At 42.3% G+C, this 23,719-nt stretch overlaps 1 protein-coding gene across 1 annotated transcript in view; it reads left to right on the top strand.

Moving 5' to 3' along the window:
- crabp1a (cellular retinoic acid binding protein 1a) overlaps positions 1–19,598 on the top strand; it is a 31,535-nt gene extending 11,937 nt beyond the window's left edge. Inside the window, exons 3-4 of the mRNA XM_039018071.1 lie at positions 16,290–16,403; positions 19,237–19,598. Of these exons, the coding sequence (XP_038873999.1) occupies positions 16,290–16,403; positions 19,237–19,287 (165 nt within the window). The 3' untranslated portion in view covers positions 19,288–19,598. The remainder of the gene's footprint in view (positions 1–16,289; positions 16,404–19,236) is intronic.
- The last annotated feature ends 4,121 nt before the right edge of the window (positions 19,599–23,719 follow it).

Below are 23,719 nucleotides of genomic sequence, written 5' to 3'. Positions count from 1 at the left end.
TTCAGACCCTTTCCCTTTTTCCACGATTTGTTACATTAAACTTATTCTAAAATTAATTAAATAAATGTTTTCCCTCATCAATCTACACAAAATACCCCATAATGAGAAAGTGAAAACAGGTTTTTATAAATGTTTGCAAAAAAAAAAACGTATTTACAAAATAACTTACTTACATAAGTATTCAGACCCTTTGCTATAAGACTCGAAATTGACATCAGGTGCATTCTGTTTCCATTGATCATCCTTGAGATGTTTCTACAACTTGATTGGAGTTCACCTGTGGTAAATTCCATTGATTGTTCACGATTTGGAAAGGCACACGCCTGTCTATATAAGGTCCTATAATTGACAGTGCATGTCAGAGCAAAAACCAAGCCATGGGGTAGAAGGAATAGCTCTGAGAGGATTGTGTCGAGGCACAGATCTGGGGAAGGTCCCCAAGAACACAGTGGCCTCCATCATTCTTCAAATGGAAGAAGTTTGGAACCACAAAGACTCTTAGAGCTGGCCGACCGGCCAAACTGAGCAATCGGGGGAGAAGGGCCTTGGTCATGGAGGTGATCAAGAACCTTATGGTCACTCTGACAGAGCTCCAGAGTTCTTCTGTGGAGATGGGAGAACCTTGCAGAAGGACAACCATCTGCAGCACTCCACCAATCGGCCTTTATGGTAGAGTGGCCAGATGGAAGCCACTCCTCAGTAAAAGGCACATGACAGCCCGCTTAGAGTTTGCCAAAAGGCACTTAAAGGGACTCTGACCATGAGAAACAAGATCTGATCTGATGAATCCAAGATTGAACTCTTTGGCCTGAATGGCAAGCATCACGTCTGGAGGAAACCTGGCACCTTCCCTACGGTGAAGCATGGTTGTGGCAACATCATGCTGTGGGGATGGTTTTCAGCGGCAGGGACAGGGAGACCAGTCAGGATTGAGGGAAAGATGAACGGAGAAAAGTATAGAGAGATCCTTGATGAAAACCTGCTCCAGAGCGCTCAGGACCTCAGACTGGGGCAAAGGTTCACCTTCCAACAGGACAATCATCCTAAGCACACAGCCAAGACAAAGTAGGAGTGACTTTGGGACAGGTCTCTGAATGTCCTTGAGTGGCACAGCCAAAGCCCGGACTTGAACCCCTTCGAACATCTCTGGACAGACCTAAAAATAGCTGTGCAGCGACGCTCCCCATCCAACCATCCGACAGAGCTTGAGAGGATCTGCAGAGAAGAAATGGTAGAAACTCCCCAAATACAGGTGTGCCAAGCTTGTAGCGTCATACCCAAGAAGACTTGAGGCTGTAATCGCTGCCAAAGGTGCTTCAACACAGTACTGAGTAAAGAGTCTGAATACTTATTGTATGTAAATGAGATAGTTTTTTATTTTTAATACATTTGCAAAAAAATCTAAAAACCTGTTTTTGCCTTGTTATTATGGGGTATTGTGTGTAGATTGATGGGGGAAAATTGAATCCATTTTAGAATAAGGCTGTAACGTAACAAAATGTGAAAAAAGGGGTCTGAATACTTTCTGAATGCACTGTATGGATGTGGTATATAAAAAAAGATCAGATTCCATGTGTTTTTTTAGCTGTTTAACACATTAGGGAAAATCAGATTGGTATCAGATATGGAAATAATCTGCAATTTATAATTTTGCGTCACCTTGATATTTTAAGTAGAAATTGTGCTCCAATATTGTTATATTAAATAAAGTGCCCTTTAATATAGACCACATAGACAATTCAATAAATTAGATGTTTTATATGAATAAACACCTAAATTGCTAGTGCCAAATATCTGCATTTTTACATGTCCCTCATGACTTCTAGGAAGATTTTAACCCTTAACCCCAACATTTCTTCAAGTTTTCACCATCATTATAAAGGCCTAGTTACGCAATTTCTGAAGATTATAATGTATTTCATGTGATTCATTCATGTGATCCCTCATTTTACGGTAAACCCTGGTATGTGAACTGAACTCTCATTTTAATATGGTTAAACTATTCCTTTTTAAATTATTTTTGCAAAAGAAACATTGAACATATAATACTCAAATCATAGTGTAAAAGCAGGTGAGCTGGTCCTACTCTTTTTGGCCATTTGCTGGTGTTTTGTGGTGGGAAACTGAGCACAACACGTGTTATGTAACAGATAGATAGGCTAAAAATGTTTAACAATGAAAATACATTTGTGAAGCTTGCATTCAATTGCCCCTCCCTCCCTCAACCCTGTTACTTTGATGGCACTTTGACACTTACTATAGACATTTTGTTTACCCTTTGAAATGGAAAAACATGCTTTTTATGACAGAATGTTAAAATGAGGTGAAATGAAGTTGTTTTAGACCAAGTTACACTACCGAAAATATACTCTATTCAAGGAACGACCCAGATCTGAATTGAACTGCATGTGTAAACGCATCCTAATAAGCTCACCCTCAAGTACACAAAACAGACTTTTCTACTTAATTTTAATCACATTAATTGTCCTATTGAATAACACTGCCATGATAAATTCTGAATGAAATAAATGTTTATTTTAATATGAACATTTAAAAAATGTAAATGCCGAAAACCCCCAGAACAATAATAAGCCATATGCTATTGTTTGAACCAAGTCACATCAGTTAACCTCTTGCATTTAGGGGCATGTGAAGAACATGGATCTTCAATTCTTGAGTTAGTCATTTTAAATGTGATTAAGTTAGGTCGAAGTACTTACCGGCAATCGCGTGTTATAGCAACATTGATCTCGAATCATATATTTTGGTATGTTAGATCTAAGACTGCTTACGTCACCAGTTTCAGAACAGGCCATGGATGATTTTACAAAGAGCTGGTAACAGTCGCCAAAGCATACATCTCTAGGACACCAACATATTCCTCTTAAAATAAAATAAAAGAATAACAGTCGAATCCCCCACAAAACCCCACAAAAATGTCTAGACAAATGGTATTCTGGTGGCAAGATAATTGCAAATGGAAAGAAAAAAACATGCATCATTGCGCAGAGAGCTTTTATGTCAATAAAATTGCTGCTCATAACTGTAAGGGGAAAAAAAAATCTTACTGGGGAAAATAAATCTTACTTTTGTGGAAAAACATAAAATAGAAATGCCAACATTGTATCGTCATGATACGAATGCATCTTACTCAATTTCTAGACTGACTGAACCAGGAATCTGTAACTCATTGGTTTGAGCATCAGATTATGGCACTGGGATTTTATTTAACTAGGCAAGTCAGTTAAGAATAATTTCTTATTCATTTTCAATGACAGCCTAGGAACAGTGGGTTAACTGCCTTGCTCAGGGGCAGAACGAAAGATTGTTACCTTTTCAGCTCAGAGATTTGATCTTGCAACCTTTTGGTTACTAGTCCAACGCTCTAACCACTAGGCTACCTGCCGGGTTCCATAGCCTGTGCAGGATATTTTACAGTTCAGTGTTGGATCGTAAGAGACAGAAAGGGCCCCTACAGTCTGTGCCATCAGGCATGGTGGACAGACCCATACATCTCTTTGGCTGCCATCTCTAGGCCATCTTGTACCTCCAGATCCCCATCGGTTATGTGTAGAGTCTATGGGAATGGCTCGTGTCTGTCAGGTAGCATATGATCGATCCCTCCATTCCTTTTGATTTAAAGTATTTTCTGGCTGTTCGTGAGGTTTGAGGATCACTTTTAAAAAAGGCTCTTCTCCCGTCCTCGATACAAGTATTCCCCAGGTATATTTCCTTGGTCGGCTTCCACTTAGCTTCATAGTAGGCACAGTCCCCAATTAGACACCGTACTGGCTGGGCTTGTGGCAGGGTCCCGAGCCCTGGGCCTGGCCCAGGTTGGGGGGTTTAAAGGGATTACACTAATCTACCCAAGGCAAACAGGCGAGGGCTATTTCACACTGGCACAAGGTTAAAAGCGCTCTCTAAATCGGGGGATTTGAGGGGATCAGGAGAGCCCTTCTCACTTACAGGGGCATCTCATTTCTGCCGGCAGGGAGAAAGTGATAAGGAACATTCAGCGCTGAGAGAGTCACCCCAGAGGGAAGGGGGCTGGATCAAAGTTTTAGTCAGGAGTCACAGTGACCCCCCCAAAAAGTGATAATGAGACTGAGAGAAACCTGGCTGACGTTGACGAGCAAATTTCACCAACGCAAAGCTCTTCAACGTCAAAGTGGCCACTGATGCTGTGGAAAGTTGAAAAGCTACAGCTGTGTATATGTACATACCACGTTTAACTCACTCTGCTTGTCAGCGACCACGCTTATTTTTTATACCGAACCTTGGTGCAACCATTATGGTCTCTCCTGTAGACCGACACCAAGAGGAGAACGCTACACTTCACGACAAACAGACGACTTTGACAAATCAAGTCTTTTGGCCTGGCTGGTTGCTATAGAGACAGACTTTTAGAATTACTCACCTGCCACAGGGTACACTACGTGCAGGGGGTTCAGGGAGATTGATTAAGATGCCGTGCAAAGACTGCAGTCGTAGTTCCTTCCCGTCGTTTGAGAAGACAGTCCATTAAGACGACAAAAAGGTGATTCTTATTGACATACAGTCCCTTCATACCCCTTGGCTAGTTCTACATTTTGTTGTGCTACAGCCTGAATTCAAAATGGATTACAAATTTTTTTTCACCCAACTACACACACACTACTCCATAATGACAAAGTGAAAACAAATTTGTTTAAAATGAAATGCAGAAATATCTCATTTACATGTGTATTCAGACCCCTAAGTCAATACTTTGTAGAAGCACCTTTGGCAGCGATTACAGCTGTGAGTCTTTCTGGGTAAGTCTCTAAGAGCTTTCCACACCTGGATTGTGCAACATTTGCCCATTATTATTAAACACATTTTTCAAGCTCTATCAAATTGGTTGATCATTGCTAGACAACCATTTTCAGGTCTTACCATAGATTTTCAAGTAGATTTAAGTCAAAACTGTATCTTGGCCACTCAGGAACAATCACTGTCTTCTTGGTAAGCAACTCCAGTGTAGATTTGGCCTTGTGTTTTAAGTTATTGTCCTGCTGAAAGGTGAATCAATCTCCTAGTGTCTGGTGGAAAGCAGACCGAATCAGGTTTTCCTCTAGGATTTTGGGTGTGCTTAGCTCCATTCCGTTTCTTTTCTATCCTGAAAAACTCCCCAGTCCTTAACGATTACAAGTATACCGATAACATAATGCAGCAACCACTATTCTTGAAAATATGGCGAGTGATACTCAGTAATATGTTTTATTGGCTTTGCCCCAAACATAACACTTTGTATTCAGGACAAATATTTTATTGCTTTGCCACCTTTTTTTTGCAGTATTACTTTAGTGCCTTGTTGCAAACATGATGCATGTTTTGGAATATTGTTTTTCTGTACAGGCTTCCTTTTTTTCACTCTGTCAATTCGGTTAGTATTGTGGGGTAACTACAATGTTGTTGATCCATCCTCAGTTTTCTCTTATCACAGCCATTAAACTCTGTAACTGTTTTAAAGTCTCCATTGGCCTCAGGGTGAAATCCCTGAGCGGTTTCCTTCCTCTCCGGCAACTGAGTTAGAAATGATGCCTGTATCTTTCAGATCTTAAACATGCAAGTAGGACCAAAAAAAAAAAGTTAAATTCACTACAGAAACATCAAGTACTTGGTGGACATGTATAACATCTGATACACCATCCAAAGTGTAATTAATAACTTCACCATGCTCACATTGATATTCAATGTTTGCTTTTCATATTTTTTTACCCATCTACCAATAGGTGACCTTCTTTGCAAGGCATTGGAAAACCTCTCTAGTCTTTGTGGTTGAATCTGTGATTGAAATTCACTATGTGTAGGGTATAGAGATTTGGTTGTCATTACAAAAATCATGTTAAACACTATTACGGTACACAGAGTGAGTCCATGTAACTTTTTATGTGAGATGTTATGCAAGTTTTTCCTCCTGAACTGATTTAGGCATGACATAACAAAGGGGTTGAATACTTATTAACACAAGACATTTTAGCTTTTCATTTTGATTTAATTTGTAATTATTATTATTTTTTAAATATATATACACACTACTGTTCAAAAGTTTTGGGTCACTTAGAAATGTCCTCGTTTTTGAAAGAAAATATTTTTTTTTGTCCATTAAAATAACATCAAATTGATCAGAAATACAGTGTAGACATTGTTAATGTTGTAATTGACTATTGTAGCTGGAAACGGCAGATTTTTTATGGATAATCTACATAGGCGTACAGAGGCCCATTATCAGCAACCATCACTCCTGTGTTTCAATGGCACGTGGTGTTAGCTAATCCAAGTTTATCATTTTAAAAGGCTAACTGATCATTAGAAAACTCTTTTGCAATTATGTTAGCACAGCTGAAAACTGTTGTTCTGATTAAAGAAGCAATTAAACTGGCCTCCTTTTGACTAGTTGAGTATCTGGAGCATCAGCATTTGTGCGTATGATTACATGCTCAAAATGGCCATAAACAAAGCACTTTCTTCTGAAACTTGTCAGTCTATTTGTGTTCTGAGAAATTAAGGCTATTCCATGCAAGAAATTGCCAAGAAACTTAAGATCTCATACAGCGCTGTGTACTACTCCCTTCACAGAACAGCGCAAACTGTCTCTAACCAGAATAGAAAGAGGTGTGAGAGGCCACGATGCACAACTGAGCAAGAAGACAAGTACATTAGAGTGTCTAGTTTGAGAAACTATTTTCTACTATGTAAAAAATAGTAAAAATAAAGAAAAACTCTTGAATGAGTAGGTGTTCAAAAGTTGACCGGTAGTGTATATCTACAGTGGGCTCCAAAATTACTGGCACCCCTGACTGGCAATGGACAAACAATACTTTAAAAAATTAACTATATAACTATAGATAAACTCAAAATACTAACATGTGAGAAATACTGTTCTTTATTAATGTTTCAAACAGAACCCACCAAAATAATTTATTGATTTAATTATAAATCAATGTCCTCCAAATCAAGGTTTCACAATTAATGGCAGCCTTAAAGATTATTGTAAATAACATCTACCAAATTTAAACCAAAAATGAAATTCCATTTATTTAAGTTTATGTAAGTCTTAAGGAACTATATTGAGCCATTACATCACTTCCTGTTTCACTAGGGTATAAAAATTAGGTAACACGCATGCACTATCCCTTTGTCATCCAACACCATGAAGAAAACAAAAGAACTGGCAGTTCAAAAGAGACAGATGGTCGTAGACCTTCATAAAATCTGGTAACGGGTACAAGAAGTTCCACAAACGATTGAATATACCACTGAGCACTGTCAGGGAAATTATTAAAACATTCAAAAGATATGGAACAGTTGAAAACCACATGGGTAGAGGACACAAATGCATTTTGCCCTTCATGATAGGGAGGAGTATGGTGAGAGAAGCAACAAAATCCCCAAGAATCACTGTGAAAGAATTGCAGGCCTTGGTGGCGTCTTGGGGTCAACAGGTTTAAAAAAGCACCATCAGACGCCACCTCCACATCCACAGGCTCTTTGGAAGGGTTGCCAGAAGAAAGCCCTTTCTGACCCCAAGACACAGACGCAACCGCTTGGAGTTTGCCAAACGTCATTTAAATTATGACTGGAAGAAGTTGCTCTGGTCAGATGAGACCAAAATGTAACGTTTTGGTCAGATACAGCATCGGCATGTTTGGCGTCGAAACAGAGATGTATACAAGGAGAGGCACCTCATACCCACGGTGAAACAGAGATGCATACAAGGAGAGGTACCTCATACCCACGGTGAAACAGAGATGCATACAAGGAGAGGCACCTCATACCCACGGTGAAACAGAGATGTATACAAGGAGAGGCACCTCATACCCACGGTGAAACAGAGATGTATACAAGGAGAGGCACCCCATACCCACGGTGAAACAGAGATGCATACAAGGAGAGGTACCTCATACCCACGGTGAAACAGAGATGCATACAAGGAGAGGCACCTCATACCCACGGTGAAACAGAGATGTATACAAGGAGAGGCGCCTCATACCCACGGTGAAACAGAGATGTATACAAGGAGAGGCACCTCATACCCACGGTGAAACAGAGATGTATACAAGGAGAGGCACCTCATACCCACGGTGAAACAGAGATGCATACAAGGAGAGGCACCTCATACCCACGGTGAAACAGAGATGTATACAAGGAGAGGCACCTCATACCCACGGTGAAACAGAGATGCATACAAGGAGAGGCACCTCATACCCACGGTGAAACAGAGATGCAGACAAGGAGAGGCACCTCATACCCACGGTGAAACAGAGATGCAGACAAGGAGAGGCACCTCATACCCACGGTGAAACAGAGATGTATACAAGGAGAGGCACCTCATACCCACGGTGAAACAGAGATGTATACAAGGAGAGGCACCTCATACCCACGGTGAAACAGAGATGTATACAAGGAGAGGCACCTCATACCCACGGTGAAACAGAGATGTATACAAGGAGAGGCACCTCATACCCACGGTGAAACAGAGATGTATACAAGGAGAGGCACCTCATACTCACGGTGAAACAGAGATGCATACAAGGAGAGGTACCTCATACCCACAGTGAAATATGGTTGTGGGTCAGTGATGTTTTGAGGCTGTTTTAATTCCAGAGGTCCAGGGGCACTGGTTAAGATTCAAGTCATAATGAATTCCACCAACTATCAGGCAATTTTGGCTGACAATCTGGTTGCCTCTGCCAGAAGGCTGGGACTTGGCCGTGGGGGGACTTTCCAACAAGACAATGACCCAAAACATACCTCAAGATCCACAAAGAAATGATTCTGTGACAAAATCAATGTTCTGCCATGGCCATCTCAGTCGCCAGACCTCAATCCAATCGAAAACCTATGGGCTGAGTTGAAGAGGGCAGTTGATAAGAGCAAACCCAAGACTGTGAAGGATCTTGAAAGGATCTGCATAGAGGAATGGTCCAAAATCCCTCCAAATATGTTCCTTAACCTTGTCAAACATTACAGGAAAAGACTACATGCTGTTATCCTTGCCAGGGGTGGTTGATGAAGAGTGAGGAGTGCCAATCATTATGAAACCTTGATTTTGGTGAAATGTATTTTGTATGAAATAATTGTATGATTTTGGTTGGTTCCATTGAAACATTAATAAAGTACAGTATTTCTCACATGTTGGTATTTTGAGTTTTGAGTATATTGTTTATATTTTTTTAAGTATTGTGCCAGTAATTTGGAGCCCACTGTCTATATATATATTTCTACTTTGACATTTTGGGGTATTGGTGTGTAGGCCAGTGACAAAATATATCAATTTAATCTATTTTAAATTCAGTCCGTAAAACAATAAAATGTGGAAAAAGTCAAGGGGTGTGAATACTTTCTGAAGGCACTGTATAAGGAGATTCGAAGTGAGTTAGTTCAGTGAGGCAACATGCCTTCAGTTTAGAGTTAAGTGAGATGGCTTCCTGGGTCTTGGCTATTGGAGCTTATTAGGCTGTTGCGGTGACAGCCACGCTCCCTGCTGTCCTTTGACAGACAATGTGTCATCCACAGTAAGCCAAGTGCTTGGAACACGCCTGCAGCGAGGCACAGGGAGACCACAGCTCCACAGCTAGCCATGGAAAGTCTCATGAAAGAATGCTTTTGGCTGAATTTTGCTCAAACACTGTGTCATGTTGACAACTCACTGGATCAATGTGATAAACTAAAAACCAGTGACGTACCAATGAATAATAGATAGCTTTCAGGACTGTGCATTGTCATAAAATCACTAAATGTAATGTTTTATGAAGATGCACCCTGCATCTATACCTTGCAAGCAAATGAAAAACTGTAATAGCCTACAAGAATATCTTGGGTGGGGTGGAGTTCATGGGAAGGGCTTTAATTTAGGATGCCGCTAAGTAAAGCACAAGAAATCCCAATTCACCCCAAAACCTAGATGATTATTCAGAGCAGGAAATAGGATTTTCCCCACTTAAAATTAGACTCCCTCTTTGTCTGCTGAGAGGCCATGGTAACAGAACGGCTCTTATCCAAAGCCAAAGCCAGCAGATGTTCCAGTCAACTAGCTTGTTAAATGATACAGAAGAGGCGTGACGGGGTAAACCAAATGCCCGGAGGAGGGATGGGGAGAAAGAGACCAGAAGAAAGAGAGAGGGAGGGAGAGAGGTAGAGGGAAAGAGAGAGCAAATCCATCCGAGTCGGTGCCAGAGACGGATGATAGTGGAAAATGGGGCCGTAGCAAATCGCCTCTGGGTTTATTAGAAAGGAGAGGAGAGAGCTTGGAAAAAAGCGCAGTGCACAGCGGAGCTCCACTGTTCAGCTGTAGCTTGTCTGTCTACGGGCCCGGCAGGCACTCTGATCGCTTCCCCCAACCTTTGATATGGTGATTAACATTTGGGTCTCACAGACTAGGAACTGCAGCATAATCTACTGTGGACAACATCAAACAGCGTGGAGAACGGCTATGTGCACACTATCGAGCTTTGTTCAAAAGATGTCCTTTTAATTACATTGAAAAATAGGTATATTCACCAGTAATGAGAAGGAATAGATTACTTCGTAAATCTTCATAATTGATTGGAAAAGAGTTGCAGTATTTGTAGTTAGATCATTTGGGGAAAATGTTTTACTCAGTTGTGACTAAATGTGTTGAGACCAAATATCGTACACATTTTGGAGTTAATGTAGTATTAAGCTCCTTTTTGATCATTTGGAAAATATTCTCTGACTGTATTGTGGAATGTGGATGACTAAATTAGCATTGCGTAGTGACTTCATCTTCTGGTCAGTTACCGGAGTGACAGGCTAGCATCTGGCTCCAGAAGTTTGCATGTTATGCTTAAGTCAGTTGCGTTGTTGGGGACGCAGGTTTGAATCTCGAGTCTGCGGTGGTGGAGATGGACAGTGGTGCTATATTACTCAGGTCTCTCAGTCGGCTCTGAGATTGCTGCCAAGATAGAGGAGGTGGTCAAAGGTAACATTATCAAAACAAACTTCACAAGAAACCCTTTAGCCAAAAACCACAGATCTGGCTCATTTGCATCAATAGTCAGCCAAGACCTTAGGCGTTGGTCCCTGGATTTTATGAATTGATAATCCTTTAATATTTGAATCAATTACCCAAGGGAAAATGTGTCTTAAAACTATTACTAAATCAAACTAACTGAGAAAAAACTTGACCTTTTTGGTGCTAAGAGGCTTATAGAATGTGTTTTTTCTGCCTATAAAAAAGGCCTTCATAGATGAGATAAATAAATAAATAAGTCTCAAGGATTTGGAGACAGGTCCTGAAGTTTGTATTTCATTTAAAAGAGACTTAAATAAATATAATTTAATGGAGGTTGTTCCTTTTGCACCCCCGGGCAAGATTAGGGGGGTTCAAGGAGAGGATAGGGGTGTTGCATCAAACCGATTGAAGTAGCTTGTGTCCATTGTACATAATGACTAATGGGTCCCATTGAGACCAAGGCCCTCTTTTGAAAGGGAGCCCTGCATAAACAAAATGTATAAAATGTACAACATTCAAACATAATCAATCAATCAAATGTATTTACAAAGGTCTTTTTACATTAGCAGTTGTCACAAAATGCTTACACAGATACCCAGGCTAAAACCCCAAAGAGCAAGCAACGCAGATGTAGAAGCACAGTGGCTAGGAAAAACTCCCTAGAAAGGCAGGAACCCAGGAAGAAACCTTGAGAGGAATCAGGCTCTGGGGGGGTTGCCAGTCCTCTTCTGGCTGTGCCGGGTGGAGATTAGAAGGGTACATAGCCATTAAGGCCAGATCGTTCTTCAAGATATTCAAATGTTCATAGATGATCAGAATTTCATAATCGAGCATACAGAGGTCGAGACAGCAGGTACGAGAGAGAGAGAGGGAGAGGGAAGAGGGAGTCTAAACAGCAGGTCTGGGACATGGTAGCACGTCACGTGAACAGGTCAGGGTTCCATAGCTACAGGCAGAACAGAAGCACGACCAGGTGGACTGGAGTCGTCAGGCCAGCTATTCCTGAAGCATGGTCATAGGGCTCAGGTCCTCCGGGAGAGGAGAGAGACAAGAGGGAGACAATAACTAAGATCACACAGGACACCTGACAGGAGAATTTAACTAGATAGGACAGACTGACCCTAGCCCCCCTGTACATACACTATTGCAGCATAGACACTGGGGACAGAGATGGCCGTCTCCCCTCTCCACTGGGATTCTCTGCCTCTGACCCTATTACAGGGGCTGAGTCATTGGCTTGCTCGCGCTCACCAATGCCGTCCCTAGGAGGGGTGTATCACGTTATGCCAGGATTGTTTTGCTATACAAGTAGGCTGAGTCACTGGCGTGATCTTCCTGTCCGGTGTTGTGCCCCTCGGGCTTGTGCGGTGGGGAGATATTCATTGGCTATACTCAGCCTTGTCTCAGTGTAGTAAGTTAGTGGTCTGTCGATCTCCCTTTGGTGGTGTCGAGGCTTTGCTTTGGCAAAGTAGGTGGGGTTATACCCTGCCTGGTTGGCCCTGTCCAGCCAGGCAGGATATAGCCACTCATCAGTAAGAGGCACATGACAGCCCGCTTGGAGTTTGCCTGAAGGCACCTAAAGACTCTCAGACCATGATAAACAAGATTCTCTGGTCTGATAAAACCAAGATTGAACTCTTTGGCCTAAATGCCAAGCATGACATCTGGAAGAAACCTGGCACCATACCTACTGTGAAGCATGGTGGTGGCAGTATCATACTGTGGGGATGTTTTTCAGCGGCAAGGACTGGGAGACTAGTCAGGATCTAGGGAAAGATGAACGGAGCAAAATACAGAGAGATCCTTGATGAAAACCTGCTCCAGAGCGCTCAGGACCTCAGACTGGGGTGAAGGTTCACCTTCCAATAGGACAACGAACCTTAGCACACAGCCAAGACAAAGCAGGAGTGGCTTCTGGACAAATCTCTGAATATCCTTGAGTGGCACAGCCAGTGCCCGGACTTGAACCTGATTGAACATCTCTGGAGAGACCTGAAAATAGCTGTGGAGCAACACTCCCCATACAACCTGACAGAGCTTGAGAGGATCTGCAGAGAAGAATGGTAGAAAATCCCCAAATACAGGTGTGCCAAGCTTGTAGCGTCATACCCAAGAATACTCGAGGCTGTAAATCGCTACCAAAGGTGCTTCAACAAAGTAGTGAGTAAAGGGTCTGAATACTTATGTAAATGTAATATTTACGTTATTGTTTTTAAATAAATTAGCAAAACTTTCTAAAAAACTGTTTCTGCTTTGTCATTACGAACCCGATTGAACATCAGATTGATGAGGGAAAAAAACATTTCATCCATTTTAGAAAAAGACTAACGTAACAAAATGGAAAAAGTGAAGGGGTCTGAATGCTTTCCGAATCCACTGAGTGTACAAAACATTAGGAACACCTGCTCTTTCCATGGCATAGACTGACCAGGTAAAAGCTATGATCCCCTATAGATGTCCCTTGTTAAATCCACTTCAATCAGTGTAGATGAAGGGGAGGAGACCGGTTAAAGAAGAAACCTTGAGACATAGATTGGGGTATGGTAGTAAGTGCCAGGCGCACCGGTCTGAGTGTGTCAAGAACTGCAACCCTGCTGGGTTTTTCACGCTCAACAGTTTCTTGTGTGTATAAAGAATGGTCCACCACCCAAAGGACATCCCGCCAACTTGACACAACTGTGGGAAGCATTGGAGTCAACATGGGCCAGCATCCCTGTGAAACACTTTCGATACCTTGTAGAGTCCATGCCCCGACGAATTGAGGCTGTTCTGATGCCAAAAGGGGGTGCAACTCAATATTAGGAAGGTGTTCCTAATGTTTTTTACACTCAGTGTGTGTATGTATATACACTGAACAAAAATATAAAACGCAACATGTAAAGTGTTGGTCCCATGTTTCATGAGACAATGCCACAGATGTCTCAAGTTTTAAGGGAGCGTGCAATTGGCCTGCCGAGTGTAGGAATGCCCACCAGAGCTGTTGCCAGAGAATGAAATGTTAATTTCTCTACCATAAGCCAATTTGACCGTATGTCCAACTGGCCTCACAACACGTATAACCACACCAGCCCAGGTTCTCCACATCCGGCTTCTTCACCAGTGGGATCTGAGACCAGCCTGAGACCAGCCACCCAGACAGCTGATGAATCTGTGGGTTTGCACAACCAAAGAATTTCTGCACAAACTGTCAGAAACAGTCTCAGGGAAGCTCATCTGCGTGCTCGTCGTCCTCACCAGGATATTGACCTGACTGCAGTTCGGCGTCCTAACTGACTCCAGTGGGCAAATACTCACCTTCGATTGCCGCTGGCACGCTGGAGAAGTGTACTCTTCACGGACAAATCCTGTTTTTTATCGATGGCATTTTGAATGCACAGAGAGATACGGTGACCAAATTCTGAGGCCCATTCTCGTGTCATTCATCTGCCACCATCACCTCATGTTTCAGCATGATAGTGCACGTCCCCATGTTGCAAGGATCTGTACACAATGCCTCGAAGCTGATGGCCCAGTTCTTCCATGGCCTGCATACTCACCAGACATGTCACCCATTGAGCATGTTTGGGATGCTCTGGATTGACATGTACGACAGCGTATTCCATTTCCCGCCAATATCCAGCAACTTGGGCCATTGAAGAGGAGTTTGACAACATTCCACAGGCCACAATCAACAGCCTGATCAACTCTATGCGAAGGAGATGTGTCGCGCTGCATGAGGCAAATGGTGATCACACCAGATCTTGACTGGTTTCCTGATCCACGACCCTACCATTTATTAAAAAGGTATCTGTAACCAACACATGCATTCCTATACTCCCAGTCATGCCATAGATTAGGGCCTATAATGAATTAATTTAAATGGACTGATTTCCATATATGAACTGTAACTCAGTAACATCTTTGAAATTGTTGCATGTTGCGTTTATATTTTTGTTCTGTGAAGATAAGCCAAATATCAAAGGTGGGACATACATATACAGTCTGTCACAAACACAGGCTTCAGGGAAGCAGTGGTTCCTTGCTTCCGCGACCACCACTTCCCTAACTATGGAGCTCCCCCATAACAACCACCACTGGAGGATGAGGAGAGGGTCGCTGCGAGCATGTGGTCCGGAGGCTGCTCCATGAGATGGCAGGCTCACTAACCCAGGACCAGATTCAGAGGATCTTGCACTGGGTACTGAGGTGGAGTGAGAAGGACAGGGGGAGTGGCGGAGGACTTCGTCGGAAGGCTCCGGGTGAAGTCAGGGGGCTCAAAGCTGTAAAACGGTTAGAGAGCCGCAGCTCTGGGCGAGAGGACAGAGGGAGGATACTTGGATTCCACTTTGCCTCCAATGGTGTAGAGCAAGACGCAGTAGCTCTCCGGTTCTCGTCAGTGGGATGTGTTAATATGGGAACGTGGTCCAAGGTAGTATTCTCAGTAGCTACTGCAGAGGAGCCCAATCTCGTATAGCAACCAGCATGATCACCTCAGTCATTTAGAATTGTTGCAACAAAAACAGCATGCAGTCTTGAAGTTTCCATAGCGAGAGCGAGACGTTCTTTTAGGACCCCGTTCTCCTCTAGTAGCTCAATGATCTGGTCTGTTGAGGCAACGAGTTGTTTACACTTTCCACAAGTGTACAAGTCAGTAAATTATTACTCTTTCACTATGATGAACATATCACAGATCTCACATTTTATGGCTTCACTGTCCTTCTCTGGATCTGACTCCAAATCAGAGCAGTCCAACATGCTTGTACTCGGGTCAGAAACAGCAGTCCCGGCTTCTAGAGCCAACCGTGACGTGAGACAAGCTTCGTTGCTGCCAGCCAAGTAGCCTAGCTAGTCGGAGCTAGCCAGGGCTTGCCTGCTAACGTTAGCGCCATGAGACAGTACAATCCAGCCAAAAAGAACAGCACTAACACCATGGCCCCACAATAAACACTTAAAACATAAGTTTAAACTGGTATAAAATGTACAAGTGTCTTAAAAATGTTAAACGTGTAAGTATTTTTAAAAAAAGTATAAAACACAGAAGCTCTGTATCACCGCTCCATACTGTCTGCTTCCTACGAACACCAATAATGACAATACATTGTAGTCATACACCTTATAGTCTTCTACTGTTTTTGTTCTAATTTTAAGCATTTACTCGAGGGCATCCTATGTGGAAAATATTGCTGTGTGTAAAAGGAAAAATGACCAGTTGTGTTGCGGAGGCATCTGCCAATTATGTTTTATATTATAAAACAATGAATGTACTGTAGTCCACTGACTAGTCCCCCTATATCTTCCTATGGCCTCACAGAGTCTAGCAATCTGGGAGACGGAGAACAAGATGGTGTGTAAGCAGACGCTGGTGGATGGAGATGGGCCCAAGACATACTGGACAAGAGAACTGCGAGGAGACGAGCTGATACTGGTGAGGACTACAATAGTAGTCATAGTGGTAGTCAATACCACTAATAGTAGTAGTAGTAATAGTAGTATCGCTAGCCAAAAACCTGAACTTGGGCGGTAACCTCGACACCCAGAACCAAATCACCTGCTCACAGTCTGTCAAGAGACTACTTGAGTGATTAAACAAACTCCCATTTTGACATGGATCAATGCGCATAGCGCATGGTCCCGTGTGGCTCAGTTGGTAGAGCATGGCGCTTGCAACGCCAGGGTTGTGGGTTCAATTCCCACGGGGGGACCAGGATGAATATGTATCAACTTTCCAATTTGTAAGTCGCTCTGGATAAGAGCGTCTGCTAAATGACTAAAATGTAAAAAAAATGCATAGAATATAAATGAATTATTGGTAAATCTTTCCTTGAAATTGTTATGAACTGTTATATTTCCTTAGAAAGGTCATAGCACCTTCTAGATGCATACAGCATTATTCAACGATGTTGTGCGCTATTTCTTTATTGTACCATTTCAGGTCACACTTTATTTGGATAGTCTGGATTTATAATCAACAAACTATCCGTTGATAAGCAACTGCTTGCTAAGGTTACAGTTTAATTTAGAATAAGGGTTAAGGTTAGGGTGAGGGTTTAGGTTAGGGTTAGGGTAAGGGTTTAGGTTAGGGTTAGAGCCAGGGTTAGTAGATAGTTCATTTGAATATTACTCAGTCTGTAGAGCATCTACAGATGGACTATCCAAATAAAGTGTTACCCAGTTTCATAATACACCATCACTGCATCTATAAGATGCTATGGATATGTTTCCAACCCTAATTTTCTGCAGTCCAGCCCAACTCCTCAGTCACAGACCTCATAACTAGTGATATAGTATGAGGGGGGAAGGTCTAAAAGCAGCATGTACATTTACTGCACATTAAAGATGGGATATAAAAGCACCTACTGTGCCCTATGAAATACTTTGTTAATAGAATCCCATAAGCAGCCACCCTGGAAATGCATCCATTTCCCAATGCCACATAAAGGAAATTAGATTATATGAGGACATCTTCTGAAGTGAGGAGCTTTACGTCATCTTTCAGAGAGATGTGCAAGGATTACAGGATAACAAGAGGGTTATATAACAGAGTATTGCCAATACCATTATACTCCTGTTGCATGAAGCCAGTGAATACGGGTTTGAGTCATGGTTTAGTCTATAGCCACAAAAGTAAAATAGAACGGGAAGAGTTCAGGATTAGTCCAATGCACCATTATGAGCCAATAGAATACAGTTAACTGCAAACCAAGTGGAAAATGGTTGTTCAGAAACACTACTAATGACAAAGTAGATCTTCCTTTTATAAAATGCAATGCATCTTCTTACATACTTGCTCTTCCTTGTCAATGAGTCACCATACTGGTGTATGAGCATTGCTCATAAAACTGACGATCAGGAAAGAGTGTATGTATGGATTTTCTTCAAGTGGGTTAGTGATAAAACCAGAGTGCAGCCGTGTGTTGGGTGCACAGAGCCGGGCTCCGGTGACATTGGATGTCTGACCTCCAGCTGGTGGGGGTGCCTTGCAGCACTAATGGATCCCATTGATATAGTTGAAGAATGACAGCAGCGGAACTATTCGGATGGCTGCTGGTGACACAGGCACTGCTCTTCTTACTTCAGTCCCCATCACAGGAGGTTGGTGGCACCTTAATTGGGGCGGACGGACTTGTGGTAACGGCCGGAGCAGAATGATATCAAATACATCAAACACGTGGCTTCCATGTGTTTGATGACATTCCATTCCAGGCATTATTATGAACCGTCCTACCCTCAGCAGCCTCCACTGGTCCCCATAGACTATTGCACATGATATGACGCAACCCCATAATGGCTTGATAGAGAACAGGGGTCTTGTCTTGTAACTACGGGAGGGATGTTCTGTCGTTTCATACAGTATGCTATAATCACTCTCCTCTAATCCCGACATCTCTGATTTTTGAATCGCAAATGAACCAGGCTTTTCTTGTGTAGGTAGTTTTGAACTTTCAAGTTCTAAGGATTTAGAATGTTTTGATGGGTTCAAGGAAGTCCAACATTTCAAATTCTTAAATGCTTTTAAAAGTTTAGCCTCTTAGTCAAGCAACAGAGCAGCCACCATTAATGCAGCAAATTAAACCCCAATGTGAAGAAGTTGATACTTGTGAGCATTAAATCACACCAAGATGATACTGATATACTGTAAAAAATTCACCCTGGAATCTAAGTTCAACATGAGGAAAAGAGTTGTTATCCATCATCAAACTTACACCCAGACGGTGTCTTTTGAATGATGGGTCAGACGGTGAGACTAAAATATATGCAGGAATTTCACGAAAAAGCCAAAACAAACAGTCTGGCCTCGATTCGAGGCTCAACCATTCATTTTATGGAAGCACACAGACTCAGAAGCTGAAATTCAAAGTGATAGTTTGATTGTCTTTGGCAGTTCTCGCTGTAACTGGGGCACATTTCCATAAAATATGTACGCTCCATTTAATTGATTATGATTAAAATCAGTGTTTAAGGCTATGTCTCACAATTAGCACAGCTTTCCCACTTCACTTCAAAAGATAAAAATGGGACAGAATAAAGCTGGTCACAAGGAACCCTCTGTATGTTAGCATTTTGAGGACATGGAAGATATTTACTTTGTTTTATTACCGTGGGCACTCATCTGCCATCCAAATAGGTGTTTAATGTAGTGGAAATAAAACCAATGCTCAATTATGCTATAGTTTAACCTTTGTTGACTTATTCTCTTAACGGTATAATGTGAGCTTGAATTGAGAGTATGGGAATCTGTGTTTGTTTGTTTTCCCTAGATGTTCGGCGCTGACGACGTGGTGTGCACACGGATTTACTTACGAGAATGAAGCTTCTCCAAGGCCAACCTGGACAAGGCAGAAAATAAAACCAGTCAGATATGTTGCAACACTCCTTAACCCCCCATTTCCCTGCCATGCTGAAAAATCAATATATAGTATATCCTACGTAATCCAGCAGCATCTGCTGCATAGTCTACATAAAACAACATTTGCGTAATATGGTAATTTGTGGTGTGGTAATGTGTGTTACAGTTCTGCTATAACTGCGATTCTCAATGTTTGATCCATATCTACAACCACTACCTTCTTTGTTGAGTTTGTCAATATTGCAAACAGGAATAAAAATGGGATAAAAAAAATTGAGTGAGTGTTCAAACTGATATTTGACCGTATCCAAATAGAGTTACTCAAGCCTTTCCTAGGATTAACAGTTCAATCAAGTTTATTTTATATAGCCCTTCGTACATCAGCTAATATCTCGAAGTGCTGTACAGAAACCCAGCCTAAAACCCCAAACAGCAAGCAATGCAGGTGTAGAAGCACGGTGGCTAGGAAAAACTCCCTAGAAAGGCCAAAACCTAGGAAGAACCTAGAGAGGAACCAGGCTATGAGGGGTGGCCAGTCCTCTTCTGGCTGTGCCGGGTGGAGATTATAACAGAACTATGCCAAGATGAACATAAAAGGTAACTTTAGGCTTACTCCTGCGTTATCTTGGCTGTGTGCTTAGGGTCATTGTCCTGTTGGAAGGTGAACCTTCGCCCCAGTCTGAGGTCCTGAGCGCTCTGGAGCAGGTTTTCATCAAGGATCTCTCTGTACTTAGCTCTGTTCATCTTTCCCTTGATTCTGACTAGTCTCCCAGTCCCTGCTGCTGAAAAACATCCCCACAGCATGATGCTGCCGCCACGCTTCACTGTAGGCATGGTGCCAGGTTTCCTCCAGATGTGACGCTTGGCATTCAGTCCAAAGAGTTCAATCTTGTTTCTCATGGTTAGAGAGTCCTTTAGGTGCCTTTTTGCCAAACTCCAAGCGGGCTGTCATGTGCTTTTTACTGAGGAGTGGCTTCCGTCTGGCCCCTCTACCATAAAGACCTTATTGGTGGAGTGCTCCAGAGATGGGAAAACCTTCCAGAAGGACAACCATCTCCACATAGGAACTCTGGAGCTCTGTCAGAGTGACCATTGGGTTCTTGGTCACCTCCCTGACCAAGTCCCTTCTCCCCCGATTGCTCAGTTTGCCGGTCGGCCAGCTCTAGGAAGAGTCTTGGTGGTTCTAAACTTCTTCCATTTAAGAATGATGGAGGCCACTGTGTTCTTGGGGACCTTCAATGCTGCAGAAATGTTTTGGTACCTTTCCCCAGATATGTGCCTAGACACAATCCTGTCTTGGAGCTCTACGGACAATTCCTTCGACCTCATGGCTTGTTTTTTTCTCTGACATGCACTGTCAACTGTGGGACCTTACATAGACAGCTGTGTGCCTTTCCAAATCATGTCCAATCAATTGAATTTACCACAGGTGGACTCCAAATCAAGTTGTAGAAACATCTCAAGGATGATCAATGGAAACAGGATGCACCTGAGCTCAATTTCGAGTCACATAGCAAAAGGTCTGAATACTTATGTAAATCAGGTATTTGTTTTAATACATTTGCAAACATTTCTAAAAACCAGTTTTCGCTTTGTCATTATGGGGTATTGTGTGTAGATTGATGAGGGAAAAAAACGTAACAAAATGTAGAAAAAAGGAAGGGGTCTGAATACTTTCTGAATGCACTGTACATGCCCTTATATCGGTCATCAGTCAAAAAGAGTTTTGTCCTGAAATCTGCTCCTGAATTCATCCCAGTCATCAGCAACAGAGCATTTTTTTTTGTTGCCTTGTGTGGTAGGTTTTGTGAGTTTTCACATTCTTATGTAGGTGTCATAACAAGCCATAAAATACCTACCGTGAAAGGTTTTGTGGGTTTTTACACTCTTATTTTAGGTGTCATAACCAGCCATAAAATAACATTAATATATGTCACAACAGGTCTAAATATAGGCTATGACAAGTTATGTCAGCTATTATGACATGGTTATGTCAAGTAAAGTGTTACCCAAAAACCACTCTGGAGAAAGTCTACCAACACTACTAAGAGGCTGTGACACAGAAAACGTTTGACATGTAGGACAAAAACTGCCCTGGTGAAAGTCCAACAACGCCATATATACTGGGGTTACATCGATTAAATTAGACTAACATTTATGCAGGCACAGTAGGCCCATTTCATTTGCTTTCGTTTGGCTACCTCAGAAAAACGCCTTAAAATCCAAACTCAATGCCCCCGCGCTTCATATTCCATCCGATAATACCGCAGCCATTCGTCAATCGCGCTGCACCATCTTCCAGACAATCCTGCAAGACGACCGTCTTCTCGCGTCTGATACTCCAGGCAATGAGATTAAAGGCAGAATGGAGAGACGAAATAAGACCATACAGACTAAACCGAAGACAGTAAATGTGTTTAAAAAAGGCTGTCGCTAGCGTGACAAATGGCAGTGGCGAATTTGCATGAGTGTACTGTTCATGGTAAGAGAACAATATATCACTGGAGAACAATGAGAAATCTTTATGGTCTGTGTAGTGTATTGGTCTGAACAGTGGAAAACCTATTCAAGTGAACAAAAAGTGCTCTTTTGTGATGACTTGTGGCACTGAAGTCAAGAGTCAACCCTAAGAACCAGTTATGCAAATATATATATATATATTCTAACAAGTCTCCAGGTTAGATCATTGCAGGGATGTCAAACATGGCCCGCGGGCCAATTTAATATGGCCCGCTAAGGTTGTCTAAGTATAACGCCATCGGTTGTGTAGATCCAGCTACTCAACCCCAGATGAACAGAACAGATAATGAAAATTGAAAATTACATGCTGCTTATCTTTTCCATTCATTTTGGATTGAGGGATATAGCTGGATCTACAGATGGCCCGGGACACCACATTTGAGGTCTAAAAACACCTGACAACTCTGGGATGGTTATATCCCTTTAAAATATCTACGCCTTTAATCCGTGCCTGAGTTCAACTCGGCTCAGACTGAGGAGTGCAATGAGAAAAAAATTGAAGATAGGAGTTAATTGAAAATGGGATCAAAGCTAAGCAGCATCAGATGTGAGATGCACTGCAGGAGGATTCCTTGGGGCTGTGTGTGGGACAGCAACACTATCACTGGATTAAGACAGATCGTGGGAGGACTCTGGGGAGATAACCCACTCTCAAACAGCAAGACTGAGCTCATTTGAACGCCAGAACATTTGGTAGATGGATCATAAGTGTGGGTGAACCCACTCCAAACATTTTTACAGCCCTAAAACCACAATACTCTTCAGGCCAAAATACTGAACAAATTAGAAGAATAATCCCTGGACTAACTGAACTGTTGATGTGGTAATAATGTGTGAGTGATGATTGTAATACCTCACAAGGAGCAGTAACCTGTGTTGTAATGCTGTGATTACTTTAGTAACAATATTGTACATACCGCATCTTTTGGGCACACTTGTGACATGTTGACATTAGCAACATCACAACACTAGTGTTGACAGGTGGTTTTTACCCAAGCTAGTACACAGGCCTTGTTTTGGGTTATCGTCACCATTGCAATGGGAAACATATTGCTATGGACCTAACCAGCCTTGGCACCAACGAAAGCCGTGTCCACTTTCTATGGCAAGAAAATGGCACCACATCAAAAACAAAAAGCAAATCGGTCTGTCTTTCACGGCTGCCAGGGATTTTCAACACTCCACTCTGAAAGCCGTAACACAGCAGCAAGGCGGCGGTTCCCTTTATTCAACACAGAGGCTGCCAGGACGACAATGTAACGCCCCTGCTTTTTGACCTGGTATCCCTTGAAAGAATGACTTTCCCCCTGAGTGAATCACAATGCACGGGGAAGCCGGGTCGGGGAGAAGCCGGGTCGGGGAGAAGCCGGGTCCGGGGTACAAGCCGCTGCGATGTTAATTTCATGACGAGCTGCAGCTCAAATGATCATCCAAACAGCTGAATAAAGTCATTGTTGTTTTGCTTCTGTCTGTCCCTCTGTCACCAACAGTAGAGAGGGACAGCTCTTCCCAAAAAGCTCTTCCTTACCACCGCCCAACCCAATTAAGTCCTACACAGGGTTTTGAAGGGGAGGGGGCCCTGTTGAAAGTGGCCCATTGGTTTTGTGAACTGAGACAATTAGTACCTAATTGGAGTATACATTATCAGAATGACGTCAGATGCTGAGAGATGACAGAGAATATAAAAATACCGAACTACTAAATATTTGCACCGGTTTCTTTTTTCAGAGGGGGATAAAAGAAAAAACTTTATTAATACTTCACTGTACATTTTTATTGTTCGCTGAACCTTTATTTAATATTGACATTTTTGTTGTTTTACAACCTCTTGAAAATAAGGTGCAAACGTTGCACTTGTGGTAATGCTTAGTTAA

This window comes from Salvelinus namaycush, chromosome 21 (genome assembly GCF_016432855.1).
Source record: "Salvelinus namaycush isolate Seneca chromosome 21, SaNama_1.0, whole genome shotgun sequence".
Lineage (NCBI taxonomy): Eukaryota > Metazoa > Chordata > Actinopteri > Salmoniformes > Salmonidae > Salvelinus > Salvelinus namaycush.
Note: the sequence above shows the minus strand (reverse complement) of the source record. Positions and strands in the feature narration are given on the sequence as shown.